Genomic DNA, 23017 nt, shown 5'->3' with positions numbered 1-23017 from the left:
ATGACCTGCGGGACATATAATGCTCACCTACATTTTCTACCCTGGGGTTTAGTAGGATGCTCTATCCCACTTTTAGTGCATGTGGCTATCTGCTGTAGACCTATATAACTGTGCGAATTTGAAGAAACAGGCCTCATCCCACCAACCTCAGCACCAGAGACCCTTTGGGACATATGTGTTTCACTAATTGAATCAAAATCCTATTACCTTAAAAAAAAAAAAAAAAAACATTTAATTCAAAATGTCTTCCATTACTGAAAACATGACTTCAACAAAAAATTCAAAGCAAAAAATAATTTGTCATGAAAGGGTTATACAGAACAACCAATAACAAAGCCATTACCAAGTAATTAAATGAAAAAGACTGTGTGCTTCCTTAAATTTAAATTTTTTAAATGCAAACTAAGTGTTTCAAAGTTACAAATATGTGAAACAGCCATGCTTTCCAGAATCATTTTTTTAGTGCTAAATCAATAACTTTGCCACCACAGAAACTTATATTCATCAAACAACAACAACAAAAAAAAACTGTATTCAACCCTTTGTAAAATCATCAGTCCCTGGGAACACTATTCCTCTTGTTGGAGGAGACACTGCCCCCATTGCAAACTGCTTATTATATCATACATGGAGCTCTGGTGGTGTAGTGGTTAAAGCATTTAGCTGCTAACCAAAAGGTGGGTGGTTCAAACCTATCAGCTGCTTCATGGAAGAAAGATGAGGCAATCTGTTTCTATAAAGATTCACAGCCTTGTAAACCCAATGGGGGCCACTGTGAGTCAGAATCAACTCAATGGCAGTGAGTTTGGTTTTGGTTTATTATTATCATACAGCAATAAAATAACTGTTATTCTTTTGAACTAATTCAAAGGGTGTATTTTTCAGCACAAAAGTAATCTATGAAATGCTCAGGTAGCCTTGGGCTCAATTTTCCAAGTTATCACCGGGGTCCTCAGAAGAGCAACATTCTGTCTCTCTACAAACTGCTAGCAACATTTTTAGATTCACTCTCCACTGACCCCCACATACTACCACTCAAAGGGCTCTCATTAAACTGGCATCCCTCTCCCCACCCCAACTCCTTCTCAACTACTCTCTACCTTTCCAACCTACCCCCAGCAACAACAAAAATCAATGATGATTTTGTTAGAAATTTTACTTAGACTATATCTTTCTAATATATCCAGTATTTTAAGAACTTAGCTATTAGTAAATGTTAATGATAGAAAATAACCTCTTCATCGCACAAGCAGTTCTAGCTGAAGAAAACTAAAAGGAAAACTGAGCATAAGATAAGCCCTTGTTAAAATTACCAGCTAAAATATGGAGAAGTTTCTATTCACTATTTGCAAATACAATTTTCTAAGTTTTCCCTCTAGGATAAAACTTGATAGCCTATAAAAACTATCTTGGGATAATTCTCTCACCTTTCTGCTTATCTAAATTTCATCAACCTTTCAAGGTTACTAGTTTACTATAAGGCATCTGACTGCTAAGCAGAAGACTGGTGGTTCAAACCCACCAGCCTTCCTCAGAAGGAAGGTTGGGCAATCTACCTCCGTAGTGATGATACCGCCTCGAAAACCCAGGAGTGGGTCGCTATGAGTTGGATCCAACTCAACAGCAGTGCACTGTGCTCCTGCACTATACAAAGCCAGTAAGTGGTAGACTTAGGATCTGAACTCAGGCAATCTGGTTCCAGAGGCTATGTTCTTAATCACTATGTTATATGATACATCCAAAGACTGAAGCACTGCTAATCTCTTCCTTCTCCTTGTTAACCTGACAATAAAAAACCAAAACCAAAGTCACTGCCTTCGAGTCAGATCCAATTCATAGTGACCCCGCTTTGGATTTCTGAGGCAGTATCACTATGGAAATAGATTGCCCAATCTTCCTTCTGAAGAATGGCTGGTGGGTTTGAACTGCCAGCCTCCTGGTTAGTAGTCAAGTGCCTTAGGCACTACGCCACCAGAGCCAAAACAGAGTTACTTATGCTGGGCCCAATAGCAAACCAAAAAACCTAGGTGGTTCCTGTTTCCTAAAAATGCCTAAATTTACCAGGAGCTAAAACCAAGTCACTTCCCGGAAATGGAAACCTAAGCTAACCAATTAGAACTTGACTACTCAGTTTAACCCAAGGCTTCAAACTGGTCCACTCATGGTCAACGCAGCAAAATCACAACAGACCCAAATTGGTATAATGTGGGTGTACCAGATAACTAGAATGGGAAAAATTATGGGCCAAAGCCCTGAAATGGGAGGTGGTTCAAACCCACCAGCTGCTCCAGAGAAGGAAGATGGGCCAGCCAATCTACTTCCATAAAGATTTACTGGGGGTTGCTATGAGTCAGAATTGACTTGATGGCAGTGGGTCTGGGTTTTTTGATTTTTTCAATCACCTTTCCCCTGCACCCCCAGCAGCTGAGCTTCAGCTAACACATACAGTGGGGCTCTGGCCCGAGGCTGTGGTGCCAAGGGGGATCCTTGAAAAGAGGCTGTGTCCTTTGCTTCAGAGACAAAAGACCAGGAAGCATAGTGAAGCCCTGTCAGAAGCCTGATACAGCAGAGTGGATTATTGCCAGGACTGTGGCGAGTAACACACATTTAAAGCAATGTGGTGGGCCAGCATCTTTCCACTGTTTCTGACTCTGCAGGTCAAAAGATCTGGTGGCTATGCAATGCACATGCTGCCCTTGTTTTCTATGAGGGACATTATGTTTATAGCAGGATGTCAACCCATAATTTTTCCTGTTACAGTTATCATTTACAAATTTGGGTCTGTTCTATAGTTTTCACTTCATCGACCATGACTTAACTGGAAAGAACTGGTTCGAATCCTTGGTTTAACCTAGTTTACTATTTCCCCTTCATTCCAAATAAGAAAAGAAAATGTCCACCAATCAATGCAAAATTTGTCCAGTATAGCTTCCTTGTTCCTGTGCATCTGTGACTACAAAACCCTTTTGTATCATACTCCTCTTTGGAACTCTTGTCTGACTTCCAGCTCAGACATTCCCCAATTCATGAATTGAAAAATAAAGCTTATAAATTCATATACAAATTTAATATTGTCAACATGTTCATTTTTTTTAAACTGTACTTGTGACATATAGCCCATCGTAAGTTTTTTATACTCCCTGAATTACCGTTCTTGCTTCATGTGTATTCGCACTTACTCCCCAACTAAATTATAAGTTCCTTGCAGGCAAGGCAACTATAAAATTTATTTCTTACCCCTACTCCTGATAGAGTGCTGAGTACAAAAGAACACAATATATATTTCTTATCTTGGTTTTTTCAATTCCTGGCAACTTCCATAATTTTCCAAAGAGAGATTTTTTTCCCATTTTTTTAAATGCAAAATATTATTGGGAAAAAAAAGAAGAGTGAAATATTCAGGCATTATGACAAGGGAATACTACAGAAGGAAAACTAGGAAAAATGATGCCCTGCTACAAACCCTATCACTGCTAAAGAACATGAAGTCACAGGCTATATGACTCAGCAAAATTACTTCAACACTTGAAGGACAGCTCATGCCACCAGTGTCAGATTTAGCATTACTAAAGTTAGGAAACTGACTACATATATTTATTTTTTCTTATTATTCAATGCATCTCCTCCTGGTGAATCATACCCAGAAAACTGACAGACCAATCTATTTCTACTTCCTAAAAAGAGAACTAACACTTAAGGAAAACCAGATGAAGTTTCTCCTGCATATGTATAATCAGTAAATGACAATATGTATTATCAGGAATAGCACCTACAGGAAAGAGAAAATACTGAAATTAGAAAGAGTGCCAGGACTGGCAAGCAGAATAAATTTTAAATAATGCTCTTTGGATCCATCAGAATGAGAAGATAAAAATGGGAGTCAAAGATATGGTCCATCTTGAATCACTTTCTAGTCAACCAATACATGTACCACACCATTCATAGTTAACCAAGTTAACCAAGTTCACAGTTAACCAAGAAAACTTAATACTAAAATATCATAGATCATAAGCAAAATAAAACATCTTTAATAAAGCAGGACTATTACCCAAACATTTCAAGTTTCTTATATAAATCTAACAATGCAAAAACATGAAGGGCTAAAGGTCTTAAATTTTATTCAAAGAATAAATGAGAGAAGATTGGGGACTTATGGTGTTACTGAATACCAACTATCAAATACATACTAATAACAGTTTTAACTTATACATACACACAAATAAATACAAATTTTTTTTTTACTAGCTCTCTAGGCACTTCAGTTTTCTCTGGAAGAGGTTAATATGACCCAGAAACACAAAGAAATTCTGAATATGGAATTTAACTTTTTTCTTTCTTTTAGTGTCTGTCAGCTTTTTAGAGCCAAGCAAGTTGTATGACATTCAGAAGTAAAAGCAAACCAGTATTTTTGTAGGCTGAGCTGGTCTGTCCCTTCCAGGCTATAATCTCTAATGATTAAAAACAAAGAAGAGGCTATAAGTCAATAAATAAAGTAAAAAAAAAAAAAAAAGAAAATTACATATAAAATGGTATTCAAAGATGCAGTCTAATCCTTCTTTTCAAGTCATAGTTAAGATTTTTTCTTTCTCCCCCAAATATGGATGCTACAGTACATAAAGAATCAGAAATTAATTATAGGCTCCCTAATGGGATCTGGAAGGCAAGTATCTTATCCTTAATCTGGCCCCTTAATTCAAAATTAACATGTTCATCAAGGTAATCTCTAGAAACAGTACCTCTGTACAAAGTTGAAGCCTGCGCGTCATCATTTTGACATTGATAACAACTCATCCTGGTGTGCTCTTTACCTGCTGGCTATCATGCCTCCAGAGCACAGTCTACACCACTGCTATTTCAAAAACAGTAGAAGCTCACTGTTCTCATGCTACATATAAATTAATGAAACAGAAAACACCACTAGGTTTAAGACAGCACAGCTTGAAGCTATTACTTTCTCCTAATCAAGGGTTTGAAACGACTCGATGGCACCTAACAACAACAACAACCAAGGGTTTACCAAAAGTAACATATCAAAGCTCCAGCTACTGAAAACACAAATCTTTTCTAAAAATTACTCTTGCCCACATTTTTCTTACACATTCAAACTCTGACGTTTTTCTGCACTGGGAAGTGAATATCTGTCATGGTTTTAAAACCCACCATCTTTCTAAAGAATCCCTGCAGCCAATCGAAAACTTACCTCTGCAAAATGTGTTGATGTGCTATTATCTATCCGGCTTCCACCACCACCTAAAAAACTAAAAAGAAAAAGGAATGAGTGGTGATTCTATTCCCAGAAACAAGCTCCCCTCCCAAAAGCTAAATATAGAATGGTATAATAAGAACAAAGCCCAATAAGGAAAAATAAATCATCCCAACATGACAACTACAAAGGAAATTATGGGGAACTGGTGTGTGGATTAATCTATCGAAAATAGCATAACAAACCCCCAAATCAAGGCTAAATCAAATGAAAAATGGAGAGAAGGGCCACCACAGAGAAGGGAGAAGGACCCACAGCCAAGTAATGCAATTCACATTTGACCTAGTAAGAGAAGAAAAACAAACATTTATTCTTAAAGAGGGTAAGAAATAAAACAAGATTTTCAAAACAATGTTTCACTAAAAAACCATTTTACGAAATGAACACAGTATTTGAGGCTACAATAGTTAAATATTTCTTGAGAATGATTAAATGTAAGAGGCCTAATAATAGACGTTGTTGTTGTTGTTATTGTTAGGTGCCACTGAGTTAGACCCAACTCACAGCAACCCCTCCTTGGGTTTCCAAGGTGGTATCACTACAGAAGTAGATTGCCCAACCTTCTTTCCGAGGAGTGGGTGGTGGGTTTGATACACTTAGCATATTATAAAAGGGCTAAGTCAATACTTCTTCTTTTAAAGTTCATCCTGTTGTTTGATTATCCTAATCATCCCTCAGGGCTCATTTCAAATGCTGGCTCCTCTATAAAGTCTTTTCTGATCTCTCCAACCAAGTAAGACCTCTCCACACACCTGTCTGCAACCTGACTTTGATTCTAAATTCTACTTTGTATTATAAATTTCTAGGACTCCTCTCATCCACTTCTACCTCTTTCCCTCCTGTCATAAACATAAATTCAGAGTACAAAGTCTGTATTTTATTGATTCCAAAAATATTTGTTATATGTCAGATATAATAGAGTATTCATAACCTTTAAAAATGCTGCAATACTATACTGTGTAAAGAAAAGCACAATTTTAAAATAAGAGGTTTCACTTCTCCCTATTGGAAATAAGGAAAGAGGTTCCTCTCCTCCCAGCTCTTTCAGAATTCATTTTAGATTATTTGTAACGATAAGCCCTGGTGGTCTGATGGTTAAGGGCTGCTTTACTGCTAAACATAAGGCTAACTGTTCAAACCCACCCAGAGGTTCCAAGGGGCAAAGACCTGGTGATCTGCTTCTGTGAAGATTAAAACTCGGTTCTGTGGTGTTGATTCCGACTCGTAGTGGCTCTACAGATCAGAGGAGAGCTGCCCATGTGGTTCCAATTCTGTGGTTTTTATGGCACACACTGCCACATCTTCCTCCCATGGAGTGGCTGGGTTGAAACCTTCAACCTTTTGGTAAGCACCCAAACACTTTAGCCACCTCGCCACCAGGGTTTCTTACTCAACTACATAAAGGATTAGATTTCTTGTCTCTTTACAATCTCTTTAGCAGACTGCCTGTGATGCACCACATCCTGTTTTAATGCTTATTCAGTAATAAAACTTGTTTTTCTTCTATTTTTGTGGAGAGGTTTTCTGGGTTTAGAGTAGATTTCATTTTTAGACATTTTTCCCTAACAACTGATAACTCAAAAATAAAAGTTATTGAATTAATATCACATATATGAATAATAAAATAACCACCTATTCCCAAAGACCCTAAAGAATGAGGAGAAATCTTAGATCCTGTTGTTCCTAAGAAATATGCAGAGAGAAGAACTGGCTAACACTGTGAGGGAAGGAGATGGAAGAATCTCAAGAACTGCTGGATGCCGCTATACTTCAAGAGACACCCAGAAGCACACAAACATACATACAAACACTCACCCCAATGCTATACAGTCCACAAACTACTACAAATAGTTTTCATTTTCAGGTACCCAGGCCATGTGCTGAGCTCATTGAGTAAACAAACATACCCTGGTTAGTCTGGAAACAAAAGTAAAAAAGCAAAGCTAATGCCATTCTTTATGTAATCATTCTCATGCCTTATTCTCTGATTAGAAACCAAAAAATGTTTACAGCCAACTTGGCCATACACTGAATTTACCTGAACTGGAGAATATGCAGTGTGTTTCCATATGCTGCATCTGTATTCTGCAATAGTTTCTTCTCTTCTCTCTTTTGCCTGTGACTTATTATTTCTATTAACTTACCCTGTCCACTTACTTTTCCTTTACAATTCCCTGAAGGCCACAACCAAACAAAGGAAAATCAGAAAAGCTATCTCAACTGTCAGATAAATATTTATCGAGTGCCTACTATGCCATAGCCACTGCAGAAATATAAATGAGCAAGATATAATCCTTGCCCTCAGAAACCAATACTCAGTTTAGGAAGTTTGCAGCATAAATGTGAATCTTCCTCGAAAGTGTTTGCTGAAATAATTGCCCTAAACTACAGCTGGTGGGTACATTTTGTACTCAAGGAGTGAAATAGGTAGAAACCAAAAAGAAAAATACTGACTTGCTACCAAAAAGCCTGTGCCTAGAATTTTACCCATCCAATTTCCCCCATAATTAAAACTTAGCTTCTATCAAAAGATCTTGTTCAGGATGCCAACCTTTCCTAAATATATTTTAGAATAATTTAGTGGCCTAGACAAGCTACTGGAAACCTAAGTGTTTAGATGGATGATTTATTTTTATGCATACTTTCTATAAATGAAAAAGAATACACTCTATATAAATTATGTATTTTTAAAAATCCCAACTGAAAATTACAAATAAAAAATACCATTTGATAACTTACATTTATTTCATAAGTTAGTAACACTTTTGTCAAAATTATTTCAAATGCAGAACAAGCTAAAAAGTACTTATACATCTATGCTAATTAACTAACTGAACCAACAAATAACTTAAACAAAGTTGAATAGCTGTGTATCCTCACTGCATAAGCCTAGACAGGCTTCAAGGGGTCTTCTGTTCTGCCTTCATTACATGGTCTAAGGCATTTAAATATCCTTGGTAACTGAAACCACCATTTCTATTCTTTGGGGTTCTGCTTCTCCCTGAAACTCCTCAGCATTCTCTTTTCTTAATATTCCTTTTTAAGAGTGGCAAAGAGCATGAAAATGGCACAGGATCAGGCAACATTTCTTTTTGATATACACTAGGCTGCCATGAGTAAGAGCCAACTAGATGAGAACTAACAACAAAGCTAATCATAGACAAGGGACAATAAAGATAACCACAATGTCCCTAGAAATGTGACAAAGCTTAAAACTCACAAGGTGTTCCTTCAGCGGTATGTCTAAATAAGTTTTCTATCAGAATGTGTTTTATGGCACATTATCCAATATTTACATGTAAGAACTTACTAATTCTTACCATCCATTATTTAACACGGTAACTACCAAGTAATCAAATTGGCTTTGTTTATGAACTTTGTAGTAAGGAATACCATACTGCTGCTAACAGGCACTGGGTCTACAAAAAAGATTTTTTTCACCTATTTTAAAACATTGATGCCTTTCAAGAGATACAATCTTTACATCTGAGTAGTTGCTACCACCAAGTACCTACACAGTACAACCTTTGATGTACAAAAGCACACACAAAAGAATCAGGAAGTCAAGTGATGCAGAATCTATGGGATTCATAGTTCCCTTCTAGACATTATCCTCATTTATAGCTGTAATTCATACATAAGGCTAACTAAAGAAACCAGGTTCAGAAGCTTAGAAAAAAAATAAGCCTGCTAATTACCCCCTCCAGTTGATACATCCTTATTTAACACATGCAGAGCATAAGTGCCTGAAGTAAGTATTTGATGCAATTATAACAGCACAAATAAAAAGATATCCCGAGTTAGCATGCCATCCACACAAAATTGCTTATTTGCTATCATGCTAATCTTAATGTGGTATTGTATTATTTATAATCAAGATTATTAGATCAAAGTAAGTGTTGGATCAAACTAGATTTCATGCTACACACTGCCCGAGAAGCTCCAGCTCATTTACACATATATAATCAGCAATCATTAAAAAGCCAAACTAATAGTACATACTGTAAAGTGTGTAGTTATTCCTGGTTGTGGAAGGGACCTTCAACCTTAGATTCTGCCAATAGCAATAGTACAGGAATTACCTACTGCCATTAAAACCTACAAAGGCACTCTAAGACTAAAAGTTTCAGATTACAGACCCTTTTTATCCCTCGGTACTTCTTTCGTTGTCCAATCAATATTTAACCAGATAATCCCAAAAGAAGAAAAATGCCTTCATGTTTGGCCAAAAAAAGGCCATCCTATCTTTATTAAGCTTTTATAGTATTATTCATAGTAACCAAGAATGAACAGATAGCATTATCATTTTCAGAAATATTTCCATTTTTTATCAATCTTACATCTTTATTAAAACCAATGACAACCAATTTCAAGCATTACAAATATTAATACAATGACAAGATGGTATAAATTTGACCATAAAAATCCTACAGTATTTATCCTAATAAGAACAAGAGACCCAAGGCTTCCTCAAAGCCAAGTAACGCAGTTTTCCTGGCTAGAACAACCGGTATCTTATTAGATATGTTTGTCAAAAGTCACTTCCCCACCCACCAAAACGTTTAACAGCAATTTAACTTCAGGCCATAGACAGTGTGGTCACTAAAACTCAATCAATAATCTCAGAGAACCTTGAAATCTCACAGAATAAATGAAAAGTCACAAGATGTACGCTGTTACGACAGAGAAGTTCCCTAAGAACGCCACACACCATCAGGAACAGTGGATCTCATCACACCCGCTATCCGATCACTTTCCCAATCTCCCTATTTTCTTCCCCTTCCCGGTCCCATTTTTCCACATCCCATTCCACCTTCAAGCACACACACCCTCTACAGGCAGAGAGAGTACATTATAAAATAAGTTCCCTTCTATTTATTCAGTTGATGCTGAAAGAAAATAATTCTGATAGAAAGCCTGATTTATTCATGGGCTTGTACAATACCTGGAATCATCTGTCACTTCTTCAATAAAGCCTGATTCACATCTGGGACAAATATATTCCTACAAAAGAAAGGAAAAAATAAATAAAAGTCTTTCATTAGAAAGCTAAGTACATCACCTCACACTAGTATGTAGTACGCAAGCTGATGCTACCAAATGCTGTATGTACTCACTGAGTCCCAGGATACTCTTCTACTGGCAAATAAAGAACCCCACAAGATGCTTGAAGAGTGCCTTCATAGCTACCTACGTGTCTCCCACTGAGAGCCGAGAGTGCCAAAGATTTTCATTTGAGTTGATTTTTTAAATCAGAATGAATTCATTATTTTAATTTCTCTTAAAATCTAATAAAAAAAACTCCACTAGGTATTTCAGACCAGTAAGATTATAATGTTGATGGGTAAAGAAACTCTGTTTTTTTTTAACTACATACATAAAAGGGACATAAACTGAGTCACAGTATAAACTAATTTGTAGACTAGGGATTTAGAAAGAACTATTAAAATATTTCTTATCTATGTTCTGATTATCAATGGTTCCAAATAAAAGTTAATATTCTTAGGTATTCTACAGAAGCATTAATTCAAATAACTAAAACAATTACATTAAGTCAGTTCTATTTCTTTTAGTACTATAAATCTTCCTTTTAAATATTACCAGGCTTGGGGGCTAGTAAGAAAGAATACACTTCAGAGCCTGATTTATCATGGTTTTTAAAAGTATATTTTAACTACCTGTAAGGATAGATCTGAGGAAGACATTTTCAAGTATTTTCTTGTTCCCTATACTTTCTGAAAGGAGCTCTGGTGGTGTAGAGCCTAAGGCATTTGACTGCTAACAAACCTACCAGCCACTCCATGAAAGGAAGACCAGAAAATCTACTTCTAAGTATCTACTGCCTCAGAAACCCAACGGGGGTCGTAATGAGTCTAAATCGACTCCATGGCAGTGGATTTGGTTTTCTGGTTTGTATTTTCTGAATCCTAAACCTTCCTTCTGAGGAGTACCTGGAAGGTTTAAATCACCAGCCTCCTGGTTAGCAGTCAAATGCCTTAAGCACTACACCACCAGAGATTGGGCAATCTACTTCCGTAGTGATACTGCCTCAGAAACCCAAGGAGGGCTCACTATGAGTTGGGACACACCCAAGCTACTCTAACAGACACCTAAAATGTGGAAGCAGTTCTGGAATTGGGTAATGAGTAAAGGCCAGAAGAGTTTTAAGGTGCGTAACAGTAAAAGACTAGATTGCCTGGAAAAGACTGTTAGTGGAATTATGGACATCAAAGGTAATTCCGGAAAGGGCTACGAAGGAGGTGAGGGCAGCAGTAGCATGGTAGATGGTGCAGACGTGCAATAGTAGCAGAGAAATGGAGGCAGCAGAACCAGGAGACTGGAGCCAAGATTGGTATAGGATCTAACACAGTGAGGGAGCTGAGCACCTTCAAGCAGGAGGCTTTCTGGTGGAGTGGGGTGCCTCTGGGCACTTGGCTGTGGAGCTAGGCTTGCCTACCCACACAGGGAGAGAGTTGAGTGCCTTCAGGCCAAAGCTTTACGGCAGAGCGGGGTTCCTCCAGCAAATTAACAGTAGAGCTAAAGAGCTTTGTAACACTTGCCCAAAATGGGTGGAGGCTGGGCCAACTCAAGAGGCCCACGGGGCTGAGGGATGAGAGGCACAGGAACCAGGAAGCAGAAGCTGACGGACAAGGACAATGGGAAACAAAGCTGCCTCAGCCTCAAAAAGGTAGGGTCAGGGCCTCTGAGGTCTCAAAGGGGGATCATAGCCTCCTAGGTTTCTAAGAATCAGACCTTCATCAACCCAGTTCCAAAGTGTGAGGCTGCTGTTCATGAGTGCCAGGGAGCTGAGGCCAGAACTGCTGCTCAAAGCTTGGGCTGCCATGCCCAAGGGGCAGAGAAACAGGGGCTGCCTAGGCCTAGAGGGTGGGGTTGCCACTAAGTTGGACAAGAAGAATGGGGCTGCCCAAAGCCAAAGGAGCAGAGATACTGTCCTGGTGGGTCCAGAAGGTAGAGCCTCTACCCAGAATCCAGAGAACATGGCCAATACCCAGAGTCCAGAGTCCAGGGCCTTTGCCTACATAGTCTCAGAGAAAAGAGAATTATTTTCAAGCCTTGGGAGTTAATGTAAATTGTTCTGCTGAACTTTTTCCTTGCTTGGTACCCATTATTCCAGTTTTTCCCTCCAATTTCTCCCATTTGTAATGGAAATCTCTACCTTGTGCCTGTTCTACCACTGTACTTTAACAGCAGATAACTTATATTCTACTTCACAGATGAAGAGGAATTTTGCCCCAGGATAGAATTTGGACTTGGACTTGATTTTAGAGTTTTGGGATGATAGGATGGGGTGAAAGTGTTTTGCATGTGGCAAGGACATGAATTTTTAGGGGCCATAGGATAAAATGTCATTGAATTGTTGTTGTGCCGTCGAGTCGGACCCGACTCATAGCGACCCCTCCTTGGGTTTCCGAGACAGTATCACTACAGAAGTAGATTGCCCCATCTTCCTTCCAAGGAGTAGCTGCTGGGTTTGAACCACCAGCCTTCTGGTTAGCAGTCAAGTGCCTCAGGCACTACGCTACCAGAGCTCCCTAGATTGAATTATGTACCCCAAAAAATATGTATCAACTTGGCTGAGCCATGACTTAGTGGTTTGGCAGTTATGTAATGATATAATCTGGCAGTTACATAATGATGTAATCACCCCCATGATTTTAACCACTGCACCACCAGGGGTCCTTGTTCTAGTGATAGGCAAGATAAGCATAGGCTTACCTGTACTTACTTACTAACTAATCTGTAGTGAACAATTTCATATGGGTTTCACCATATCACATGTAAAGTTGTTCACTACAGATCAGCAAGTAAGCCCATGCTTATCTTGCCTTTTGGGTAATCCACTCCTGCCTATAACTAGAACAAGGAGTCCCAGCGGCACAGCGGTTAAGCATTAACTGCTAACTGAAAGGTCAGCGCTTTGAAACCACTAAGCTTCACAGGACAAAGATGTGGCAATCTCCTTTCATAAAGAGTACAGCCTTGGAAACCCTATTAGGCAGTTCTACTATGTCCTACAGGGTTACTATGAGTCTCAATTGACTTGATAACAAAAGGTTTTTAATAACTAGTCCCCTAACTTTTTGCATAGCAAGAAACATCCTTTAGTTTTCCATCATGATGTCACCTCAGAAAGGCCTTTATTTATCACCCAATTGAAAGTGATGCATTTGAATTGTGGTGTTGCCAAAGAATACTGAAAATACCACAGACTGCTAGAAGAACAAACAAATCTGTCTTAGAAGAAGTACAGCCAGGATGCTATTTAGAAGCAAGAATGCCCAGACTTGCCTCTCGTACTTTGGCCGTCATAAGGGACCAGTCCTTGGAGGAGGATATCATGCTTAGTAAAGGAGAGGGTCAGTGTGGTAGTTAAGTTTGTGTGTCAACTTGGCTAGGTCTGGTTGAGTGGCTGGGAAGCCGGATGTAGTTACTCCCCATGGTAAGTGTGATAGTTGGAGCTGTGTGTCAACTTGGCTGGACCACAATTCTGTGTGGTTTAAGCAGCTGTGATGTGGTTATTCCCATGATGGGATCAGATGAATATGTTTTGAGCAGCCAATCCATTGAAAGGGAGTTTCCTTAGGTGTATGACCTGCTTCCAGTATATTTATGGACATCCTGGGAAAAGAGACACTCTTCTGTGGATCAGGATTCTGTTGTGCTGCCTACAACTGTCTGTGAGCAAACATTCCACCATTCGGCCTGGAGATCTTGGATTCATCATTTGTTGGAGTCAACAGCCAGTATACTGCCTGCCAACCTTGAGCTCCTCAGCCCCTGCAGCTGCGAGAGTCGGGAAAAGCCTCCAGCTTGACGTTTGATCCAAGAACTTTGGACTTGCCAGCTTCTATAAGTGTGTGAGCCATTTTCCTAAGATAAAGTTCTCTTTTTCTCTATATATAAGCTTTACTGGTTTTGTTTCTCTAGAGAACCCAGTCTAACACAGTAAGACTGGTAATTGACTCCATGGAGCAATTATTGAGTAGCTGATTTTTGGAGCAGCTGATTATTGGAGCAATTACTGAGTAGCTGATTATTGGAGTAGCAATTATTTGAGTAGCTGCTTTAGGGATGTGGTCTGCTTACAGTATATAAGAAGCAACTTTGGGAATGGTCTCTAGCTTATGGCACGCTTGAACCCTGCATGTAGCCATGTCATTGTTCAGCAGCCCTGCCACGCTCTGCCAATCCTGGGACTTCCAATGGACTTGAATTAATGGCCTGCCATGTTGTTTGGTAATAACAGGACTGTGCCTTATTACTTGTCAACCTTGGGCTTGTTAGACTCAGCAGCCAGTAGCTGCCTGAGTAAAAAGATGCCTCTAGTTTCAGTGGGCCGGGAGCAAGAGGCAGAGCTGAAGCCCAAGGTTGGGGGGCTTTCACCCAGCCCCTAGAGCCTGGCACTTTGAAATCGGACTTAAAGCCTCCAAACTGTGAAAGCCATCCCATTTGTGGTATATTCTTGTCAGAGCGGCACTAGGTAACCAGAACATTCAGTGAAAATGGGGAAGACCCTCAATGAGATGGATGACACAGTGACTACAATGATGGACTTGAGCAAAGCAAAGAATTCTGCAGATGGCACAGGACCAGGCATTGTTTTGTTCTGTTGTGCATAGGGTCCCAATGTCAGGACCTACTCAGTGGCCCCTAACAACAATTCAAAGTGATTTCCTCTTATTCTTTTCTTCTACAGCATTTCATTCATTCCTTTATATAGCATTTATTATAATATGTAGTTATATATTTAATAGTTTTATTATTCTAATTTTGATATATCTGAAATTTTCTATGATAAATTTTTTTTTTTAAGTTACACAAGTCTGAGAAATATAGGCCAAGAAATTGTTAACCAAATTACAAACTGAATAAACTATGACCATCCAAAGTAAAAGCAGATTAGATACAACCTATGATGTCAGGGAATTAAGTGTAGTGGGGAGCGGAGCTACTACTATTTATTAGACACCTATGATGTGCTCAGCATTGTGCTATTCCTCTTAACCACTCTGTGGGGTGAATACTGTTATTTCTATTTTATTTTACAGATAAGAAAGTCAAATAAATTGTTACAGATTTTATTTTCCAAATGACCGCAATAAGATCTCCCCAATCCACATGCTTTCCTGCAATGTAAACTTACAACTCTCTTCTAAGTTGTTGTTGTTGTTATGTGCCATCGAGTCGGACCCAACTCATAGCGACCCCTACTTGGGTTTCCAAGGCAGTATCACTACGGAAGTAGATTACCCAATCTTCCTTCCGAGGAGTGGCTGGTGGATTTGAACCACCAGCCTTCTGGTTAGCAGATGGAGTCTATTTCTCCACCCCTTTGAATCTAGGGGATTCTGTGACTTCTTTGACCAACAGAGTATGAGAGGAGTGAAGGTAGGCCAGTTTCAGACAGAGCTGTTAACTGGCCTGGAAAATTCTGTTTCCTGACTCCTAGAGCCCTGAGCAACTGTATGTCCAAGCTACTCTCCTGAAGAGTGAGGCCACCTAAGGAGCACTGAGATATCAGACAAGTAAGGGGGAAAAACACCTTGGAGGCCTAGCTTATGAGAGCCTTCATTCAGATGGCTCCATCTCCAGGCACAATGTGACACAACTGTGTAGGAGATCGTAAGTGAGAGCTGATCAGGTGAGTACTGTCAATCCACAGAAACATGAGAGATAATAACAAATTATTGTTTTTAGTCATTAAATTTTGAGTAATTTGTTCAGTAGGAGACAGTAATAGAAAACCAAGGATCCTTGGTGGCACAGTAGTTAAGTGGTCTGCTGCTAACAAAGAGGTCAGTGGTTCAAACTCACAGTGGCTCCATGGAAGAACAGACCTGGCATTGTGCTACCTACGAAAACCTGTGGGGCCGGTTCTATTTTGTCCTATAGGGTTGCTGGTAAGTGGGAAGGCATACAACAGAAAACCAGTGTACTGTTGTTGTTGTTGTTATGTACTGTCGAGTCAAACCCAACTCATAGCAACCCCTCCTAGGGTTTCCAAGGTGGTAGCACTACGGCAATAGATTGCCCAACCTTCCTTCCAAGTTGTGGCCAGTGGGTTTGAACCACCACCTTCTGGTTAGCAGTCCAGTCCCTTAGGCACTATGCTACCAGAGCTCCTAACTAGGGATGGAAAAGAGCTTTGAACCTTGATCTTTCTTGCTTGAACCCCAAACTCCATATTCTTTTCATTACATCATGCTGATTGAAAATAACTATGCTTTTTCTTTTTGTTTTTTGCTTTAGGTGAAGATGAAACTTTACACATAGCAAATTAGGATCCCACTTAACAATTTTCATACAAATTGTTTCATGACTTTTGTTACCATTTTCACAATGTGTCAGCAATATCATTATTTCCATTCTGTTTGCTCTATTTCCACTGATCTAGCTTTCCTTCCCCTCCTTGTTTTCTCATCTTTGCTTTTGAGTAACTGTTGACCATCTGGTCTTAGACAGTTGATTGTTGAAGGAACACATTACTCACAGGTGATACTGTATTTATTTTATAAGCCAATCTATTATTTGGCTGAAAGGTGACCTCCAGGAGTGGCTTCAGTACCAAGTTCAAAGAATAAATATGCTTTTGAAGAAGGGAAAAAACTGAAAAAAAGACTGAACAGAAAGGCTTATGGCCAGGCCAGATGAGGCCTTGGGAAATTCTGCAGCCATCCAGACTACTATCCCCACCCTCCTTACAGGGGAGTATTACCTTGCTGAACACAACACAATATAAAGTCTGACCCTCAATCTTAGAAGCTCAGAAACCTAATTTAGCAGAGCAAGAGAGGACTTGTCTCTTGGATATTCATATAAAACCAAATTTAGAGGCCATATATATAAAACTCAGAATGCTAATTTAATTATAATGAAAGAAGGTTATCAAATGGTCCATTTACTTTTAATATTCAGCACAATCTTTCTCAATAAGCAAATATACCTGGACAGTATCATTACATAAAAGAAAAAGTTTTAGAATCAGAAAGCTGAATTCCAATCTCAGGTCTCCATTAATTTTGGATATGAAGTCTTGGGGATGTCAAATTACTTTCTGAGACTCAATTTCCTCATCTGTAAAATGGAAAACTTGCTTCACTGCTGTACTGTTATAAAGATTACGATTTTGCAAAATACTTAACCTCAGTGCCTGGCAAATACTAGTTGAAAAAAAACTGACTGCCGTTGAGTTAGGTCCGACTCATAGCAACCCCTCCTTGGGTTTCCAAGGAGATATCACTACTGAAGTCCATTGCCCAACCTTCCTTCCAAGGAGTGGTTGGTGGGTTTGAACGGCCAGCCTCCTGGTTAGCAGTCAAATGCCTTAGGCTCTATGCCACCAGAGTTCCTAGGCAAATAATACAGCAGACAATAAATAACTACTATAGTTATTCCAGATTATAATCATTTGCTTAATATGCTGAAAATCAGAGCAATAAGATAAGTGGATATAAAGCTTGTGTCACAATGCTAGGATAGTCTGATATATCCATCCCCACTATGAGCATAAACCAGATCCTCAAAATCAGAGACCTGGGATCCCAGTCCCCTGGGCAGTACCAGAAGGGTACTACTTAGGTTTGCCTCTGACTCTTCTTTTTCTATGCTTTCATTACTGAGCAGCAATTCCCACACCTCCTTCTAATGGATACATTCCTTCTCCTGATAAAAAATAATGTAATTATTTGGTTTTATTTTCTGAGTTACACTTAGCAATCAGTCATGCCCTGACATTACAACCAGATTGGAGTTTAAGTATTTATCTCTTGGGTCATTTCTAAAGATGACTGACTTTAGGTTTTAAATTTTCCTGGTTCCCCCGCCCCCGCCCCAAGAGGTAAGTTTAACTCCATTTGGGGATAACCTTCCGTGAATTAAAGATGATTTATAAAGGGGTCAAGTAGGGATCAAATAGAGGCTCTCTCTACTTCCATCTCCTTTGCCACACTACCTTTCCTTCAGCCTTGGCCTTAGTATTATCCTAATATACTCAGACACAGAGTTCTGAATTTTAAGCATAACAGGTATGTGTTAGGGGTAGAAGGAAAACTTAACGAATTAAGTACCCATTATATGCCTGGTGCTGTAAAAATTTCTCCTCTGCTTGTTTAATTATTACTAATACATCTAGTATTCAGACTGAACCCCTCTTCCCCAAGTATTTCCAGTAACTGCTAACCAGAAGGCTGGCAGTTCAAACCCACCAGCTACTCCTCAGAAGGAAGGTTGGGCGATCTACTTCCATAGTGATACCACCTTGGAAACCCAAGGAGAGGTCGCTATGAGTCAGGTCTGATTCCAGGGCAATGGGTTTGGTTTTTTTGGTTATAACACCACCAGTCACAAAATTATACCCAAAAAAATACAGTAAGTCATTTCTATCATCCATCTGAGAAACAGAGAAACACTGCCTTCAAGTCAATTCTGATTCACAGTGACCCTATAGAACAAGTAAAAAGCCCACAGGGTTTCCAAGGCTATAATTTTTACTAAAGCAGACTGCTACATTTTTCTCCTGCAACAGCAGCTGGTGGTGGATTCAAACTGCTGATCTTTTAGTTGGAAGCCAAGCACTTAACCACTACAACACCAGAGCTCCTTTTAAAAAGAGAAGCAAGGGGATTTCCAGTAAGATGGCAGAATAGACAGGCAGACCGCACAGACCCTCTTCAACAAAGAAACCAAACTCACTGCCATTTAGTCGGATTTGACTCATAGTGACCCCTCCTTGGGTTTCTGAGGTGATATCACTACCGAAGTAGACTACCCAACCTTCCTTCCAAGGAGTGGCTGGTGGGTTTGAACCTCCAACCGTCTGGTTAGCAGTCAAATGCCTTAGGTACTATGCCACCAGAGCTTCTTCAACAAAGAAAAGAGGAACCAATTTCAACAAAGAAAAGAGGAATCAATTAACACAGATACAGAAGACAATCCTAGAGCCCTGAGCTTTGAAAGGAAGGACACAGAAGTGGACTAAACTTCAACCAGTAGAAGAACCTGCATGAAAACATCGAAAAAGGAGACATAAGGAACTGCGGACTGTCAGTGATCCTGATGGCAGGGACGGCCTGGATATTGCCAAGAGGTGTCAGGGCCTAAGAATTAACCTGAAAAATCTGCCCTGAGAGCCAGGGGCTGCATGGAACACTGCACTGATGGCTGGTGAATAAAAGGGGAAGCAACAAAGAGGAAGGTGGGCTAAGCTGTGGACTCTTTGGCTGTCCGAAGGGTGCAACCACTTTGAAAGTTTACAAGCAGTTCAGTCATCTAGGATATTTGAAGTGAGAGCATTCTCTCAGATTTCAGGGACCTAACTATAGGCTCCACTTGCCGGGGAACACAAGGACATTCCAGACACCCATGACTAGAAAGGTGCAATATTCCCCTTGTTACTCTTATACCCCACACCCTCTTGCTGAATGGAGGTGCAGCCATCCCTCACTCCCACCCACATTCTGGGCCAGCAGGAATTCCATCCCAGTCTGTGTGCTGGGATAAAGCCTGGGTGCCCTGCCCTACCCATATTTTTTTCTTTCTTTTTTTTTTTTTAGTTTATTTTTGTCTGTTTTAAATTTTTTTTCCATCCTTTTTACTATTATTCTTTCTTCTTCCCTTCCCAGGTTCTAGTTTTTGGCTTTTTCCCTCTTCTCTTTTCCTGGTTCCCATTTTTTTCTTTCTCATGGCTAACCCCATTTCTTTCTTTTTTTTTTTTTAGTTTATTTTTGTCTGTTTTAAATTTTTTTTCCATCCTTTTTACTATTATTCTTTCTTCTTCCCTTCCCAGGTTCTAGTTTTTGGCTTTTTCCCTCTTCTCTTTTCCTGGTTCCCATTTTTTTTTTTTTTTTTCTTTCTTGTGGTTCTCCCCACTCCTTGTTTTTCTTTTTGCATTTTTCCCATTTTTGTCCTCATTATTCTCCTACTCTATCTCTTTTCTCTTATTCCTCCCTCCCCAGATATTGAGGTTTTTTCCCTCTTTTTCTATTCATATTTCTTTCGCCTTTTTAAAGTATTTCTTTAAATGTTTTCTCTCATTTATTATTTTTCCTCTTTCTTTTTCTCTTTTGATGATTGTTCCTGTGTGTTTATACAGTATGTGTTTTTGTCCTCTTGCTTTTACTTTTTTGATGTTTTTTCGATTGTTGCTTTTGTCTAACTGAGTGGGAGACAGCAACTGCACCCATATGACCCAAGGACACCCATACTTCCTGCAGCTCCACTTACTTAGTGAGAGCCATCACTTCTTTCTGCACTAACTGGCCAATGATACATGACCACCAGTAAGAGCCTGATTCACCTTTAACTGCTCTTCACAAACAGTTAAGAGATCTGTGCAGCCACTCTCATTCTCTATCACACCCACCAAGAGACAGATGGTGAGTGCATAAATGCTGCCAACTAGCGAACAGAGGAGCACAGTACCCTGCTTACTCAGATATATTGAAAAAAAGAGAAAAAAAATGAAAATCTTGGTCAAATCACTCCAACACATAAACAAATATAATTACAACAAAGTTACAATGTCTCAGAGACAACAGACCATCACAGTCCAGACAAAGAAGCAAGATAAAGCAAGAGAAACAAGGGAGTAGGACCCAGAATATATCCCTGAGGAAGAAGCAGCACTGGAACTCCTTGACAAGGAATTCAAAAGAATTATATTTAGGTACCTTCAACAAATTGAGAGAGAGATCAAGGAAAACACCGATGAAACTAAGGAAAACACAGACAAAACCCTACAATAATTCTGGAAGACAATGCAGGAACAAAATAACAAAATAAATGAAAAAACAGAAATGACACAAAATCTACACAGAGAAATCCAGAAGATTAATACTAAATTTTCAGCAATAGGTAACACATTGAAAGAGCAAAGGAAAAGAATCGAATCAATGAAAGACAGAACTAATGAGATTGAAGACAAATACCTGAATACATCTTTGGAGAGGATTCAATCAGAAAAAAGATCAAAACAAAATGAAGAAAGCCTAAGGTTCATGTGGGATACCATCAAAAGGAATAACTTATGTGTAATCAGAATTCCAGAACAGGAAGAGAAAAATAAAACCATTGAGAAAATTGTCCCAGATTTGTTGGAAGAGAACTTCCCTGCTACGATGAAAGAAGAGAATAAATCCATTTAGGAAGCCTAAGGAACCCCAAACAGGATAAATCCCAAAAGAAAATCACCAAGACATACCATCATCAAACGTACCAAAACCAAAGACAAAGAAAGAATGCTGAAAGCAGCATGGGAAAAACAAAAAGTTACCTACAAAGGGCAACCAATAAGACTAAGCTCTGATATCTCAGCAGAAACCAAACAAGCAAGAAGGCAATAGGATGGTCTATATAAAACCCTGAAAGAGAAAAATTTCCAACCAAGAATTATACACCTAGCAAAACTGTCCCTCAAATATGATGGTGAAATGAGATTTCCAGAACCAAACCAAAAGAAGGGGAAAAATAGTGTAGTTGCAGAACTTCTAAATGGTGAGAAGTCAAGAGAGTTGCAAGATAGAATGGACTATTCTAAACTCCAGGAGAAAATTATAAATCACAGGGTAACCTCAAAGAAAAATGATAAACCTTCACATCACAATAAAAAAGGGGACAAGCACAAATATTTAGCAAATACTAAAACAACAGCAATGAAAGAAATGATAACACAATTTGTAAACAAAATGAGCTCAGCATAGAAAATTATATGGAACAAAGAAATCAGGAACACCACAAAAAACACATAACAAAATGACAGTAACAAATTCACACTTGTCAATAATTACACTGAATGTAAATGGATTAAACACACCACTCAAGAGACAGAGAGTTGTCGACTTGATAAAAAAACATAACCCATCAATATGTTGTCTATAAGAGACACACCTTAGAGAGAAAGACAAGCATAAATGAAAAATCAAAGGTTGGAAAAAGATGTATCAAGCAAATGGCAACTAAAAAAGAGCAGGAGTCTCAATACTAATTTCTCATAAAACTGACTTTAAGATAAAAAAGAGAAGCAAAGCTACATTACTCAACATTAGAAACAGGAACCCAGTTGTTCCCGTCAAACTACGCTGCTTTCCCCTTAGGGTTTGAAAGTTTACTATAAGTATAGAGAAGATACTTAGCAACAGGTACACTTGACCGAACTACTTCAGAAGTTCCACAGCCTATTTCATTCTAAAAATACTCACAAAAAGAATTATTCTTTACTATTACTACATTAGTGTGAATCAAGAACAACTCCCTAAGCATAGCTTAGCCCTGACATTTATCCACTTAAAATAGGAACAGCACCAAGCACTTGGAATACAGGAGGGAAAGGAAAGGGTGGTTTTAATGCATTATTTCTCTTTTCTCCCTATACTTCAAAGGATCAATTATCACAAAATGTGAGATCTATTGCAGAACAATGAGCTTACAAACTAGGACCTACTTATAGCAAACCCTATCATCTGAAGCTTACTTACCCTGGAACTCGTGCAAATAAATACACATCCAGTGTTTAGTGAATGTATAAAATGTCATACAAAGATTTACTGTTTATTTTCTAGTTCCACAGAGTTGATTTTGTACAGTTTCACTATCAACTTCTAAATGGCTTATTATAACATTATTTTATCTAAAACAGAAGCCTACTCTGTCTCATAAGGTTTTCCCTGGCCAATTCTTTGAGAAGTGGACGGCCTCTTCCTTCTTCCTAGTCTGTCTCAGTCTATAAGCTGGGCTGTT

General features: G+C 39.0%; 1 protein-coding gene across 1 annotated transcript in view; it reads right to left on the bottom strand.

Moving 5' to 3' along the window:
• Positions 1–23017, bottom strand: part of RNF115 (ring finger protein 115) — a 96853-nt gene that overhangs the window by 42208 nt on the left and 31628 nt on the right. Inside the window, exons 2-3 of the mRNA XM_007948314.2 lie at positions 10209–10267; positions 5201–5258 (exon numbers count right to left, since the gene is read on the bottom strand). Of these exons, the coding sequence (XP_007946505.1) occupies positions 5201–5258; positions 10209–10267 (117 nt within the window). The remainder of the gene's footprint in view (positions 1–5200; positions 5259–10208; positions 10268–23017) is intronic.

This window comes from Orycteropus afer, unplaced genomic scaffold (assembly GCF_000298275.1).
Source record: "Orycteropus afer afer isolate SDZICR_OR568_19922 unplaced genomic scaffold, OryAfe1.0 scaffold00010, whole genome shotgun sequence".
Taxonomy (NCBI): Eukaryota; Metazoa; Chordata; class Mammalia; order Tubulidentata; family Orycteropodidae; genus Orycteropus; species Orycteropus afer.
Note: the sequence above shows the minus strand (reverse complement) of the source record. Positions and strands in the feature narration are given on the sequence as shown.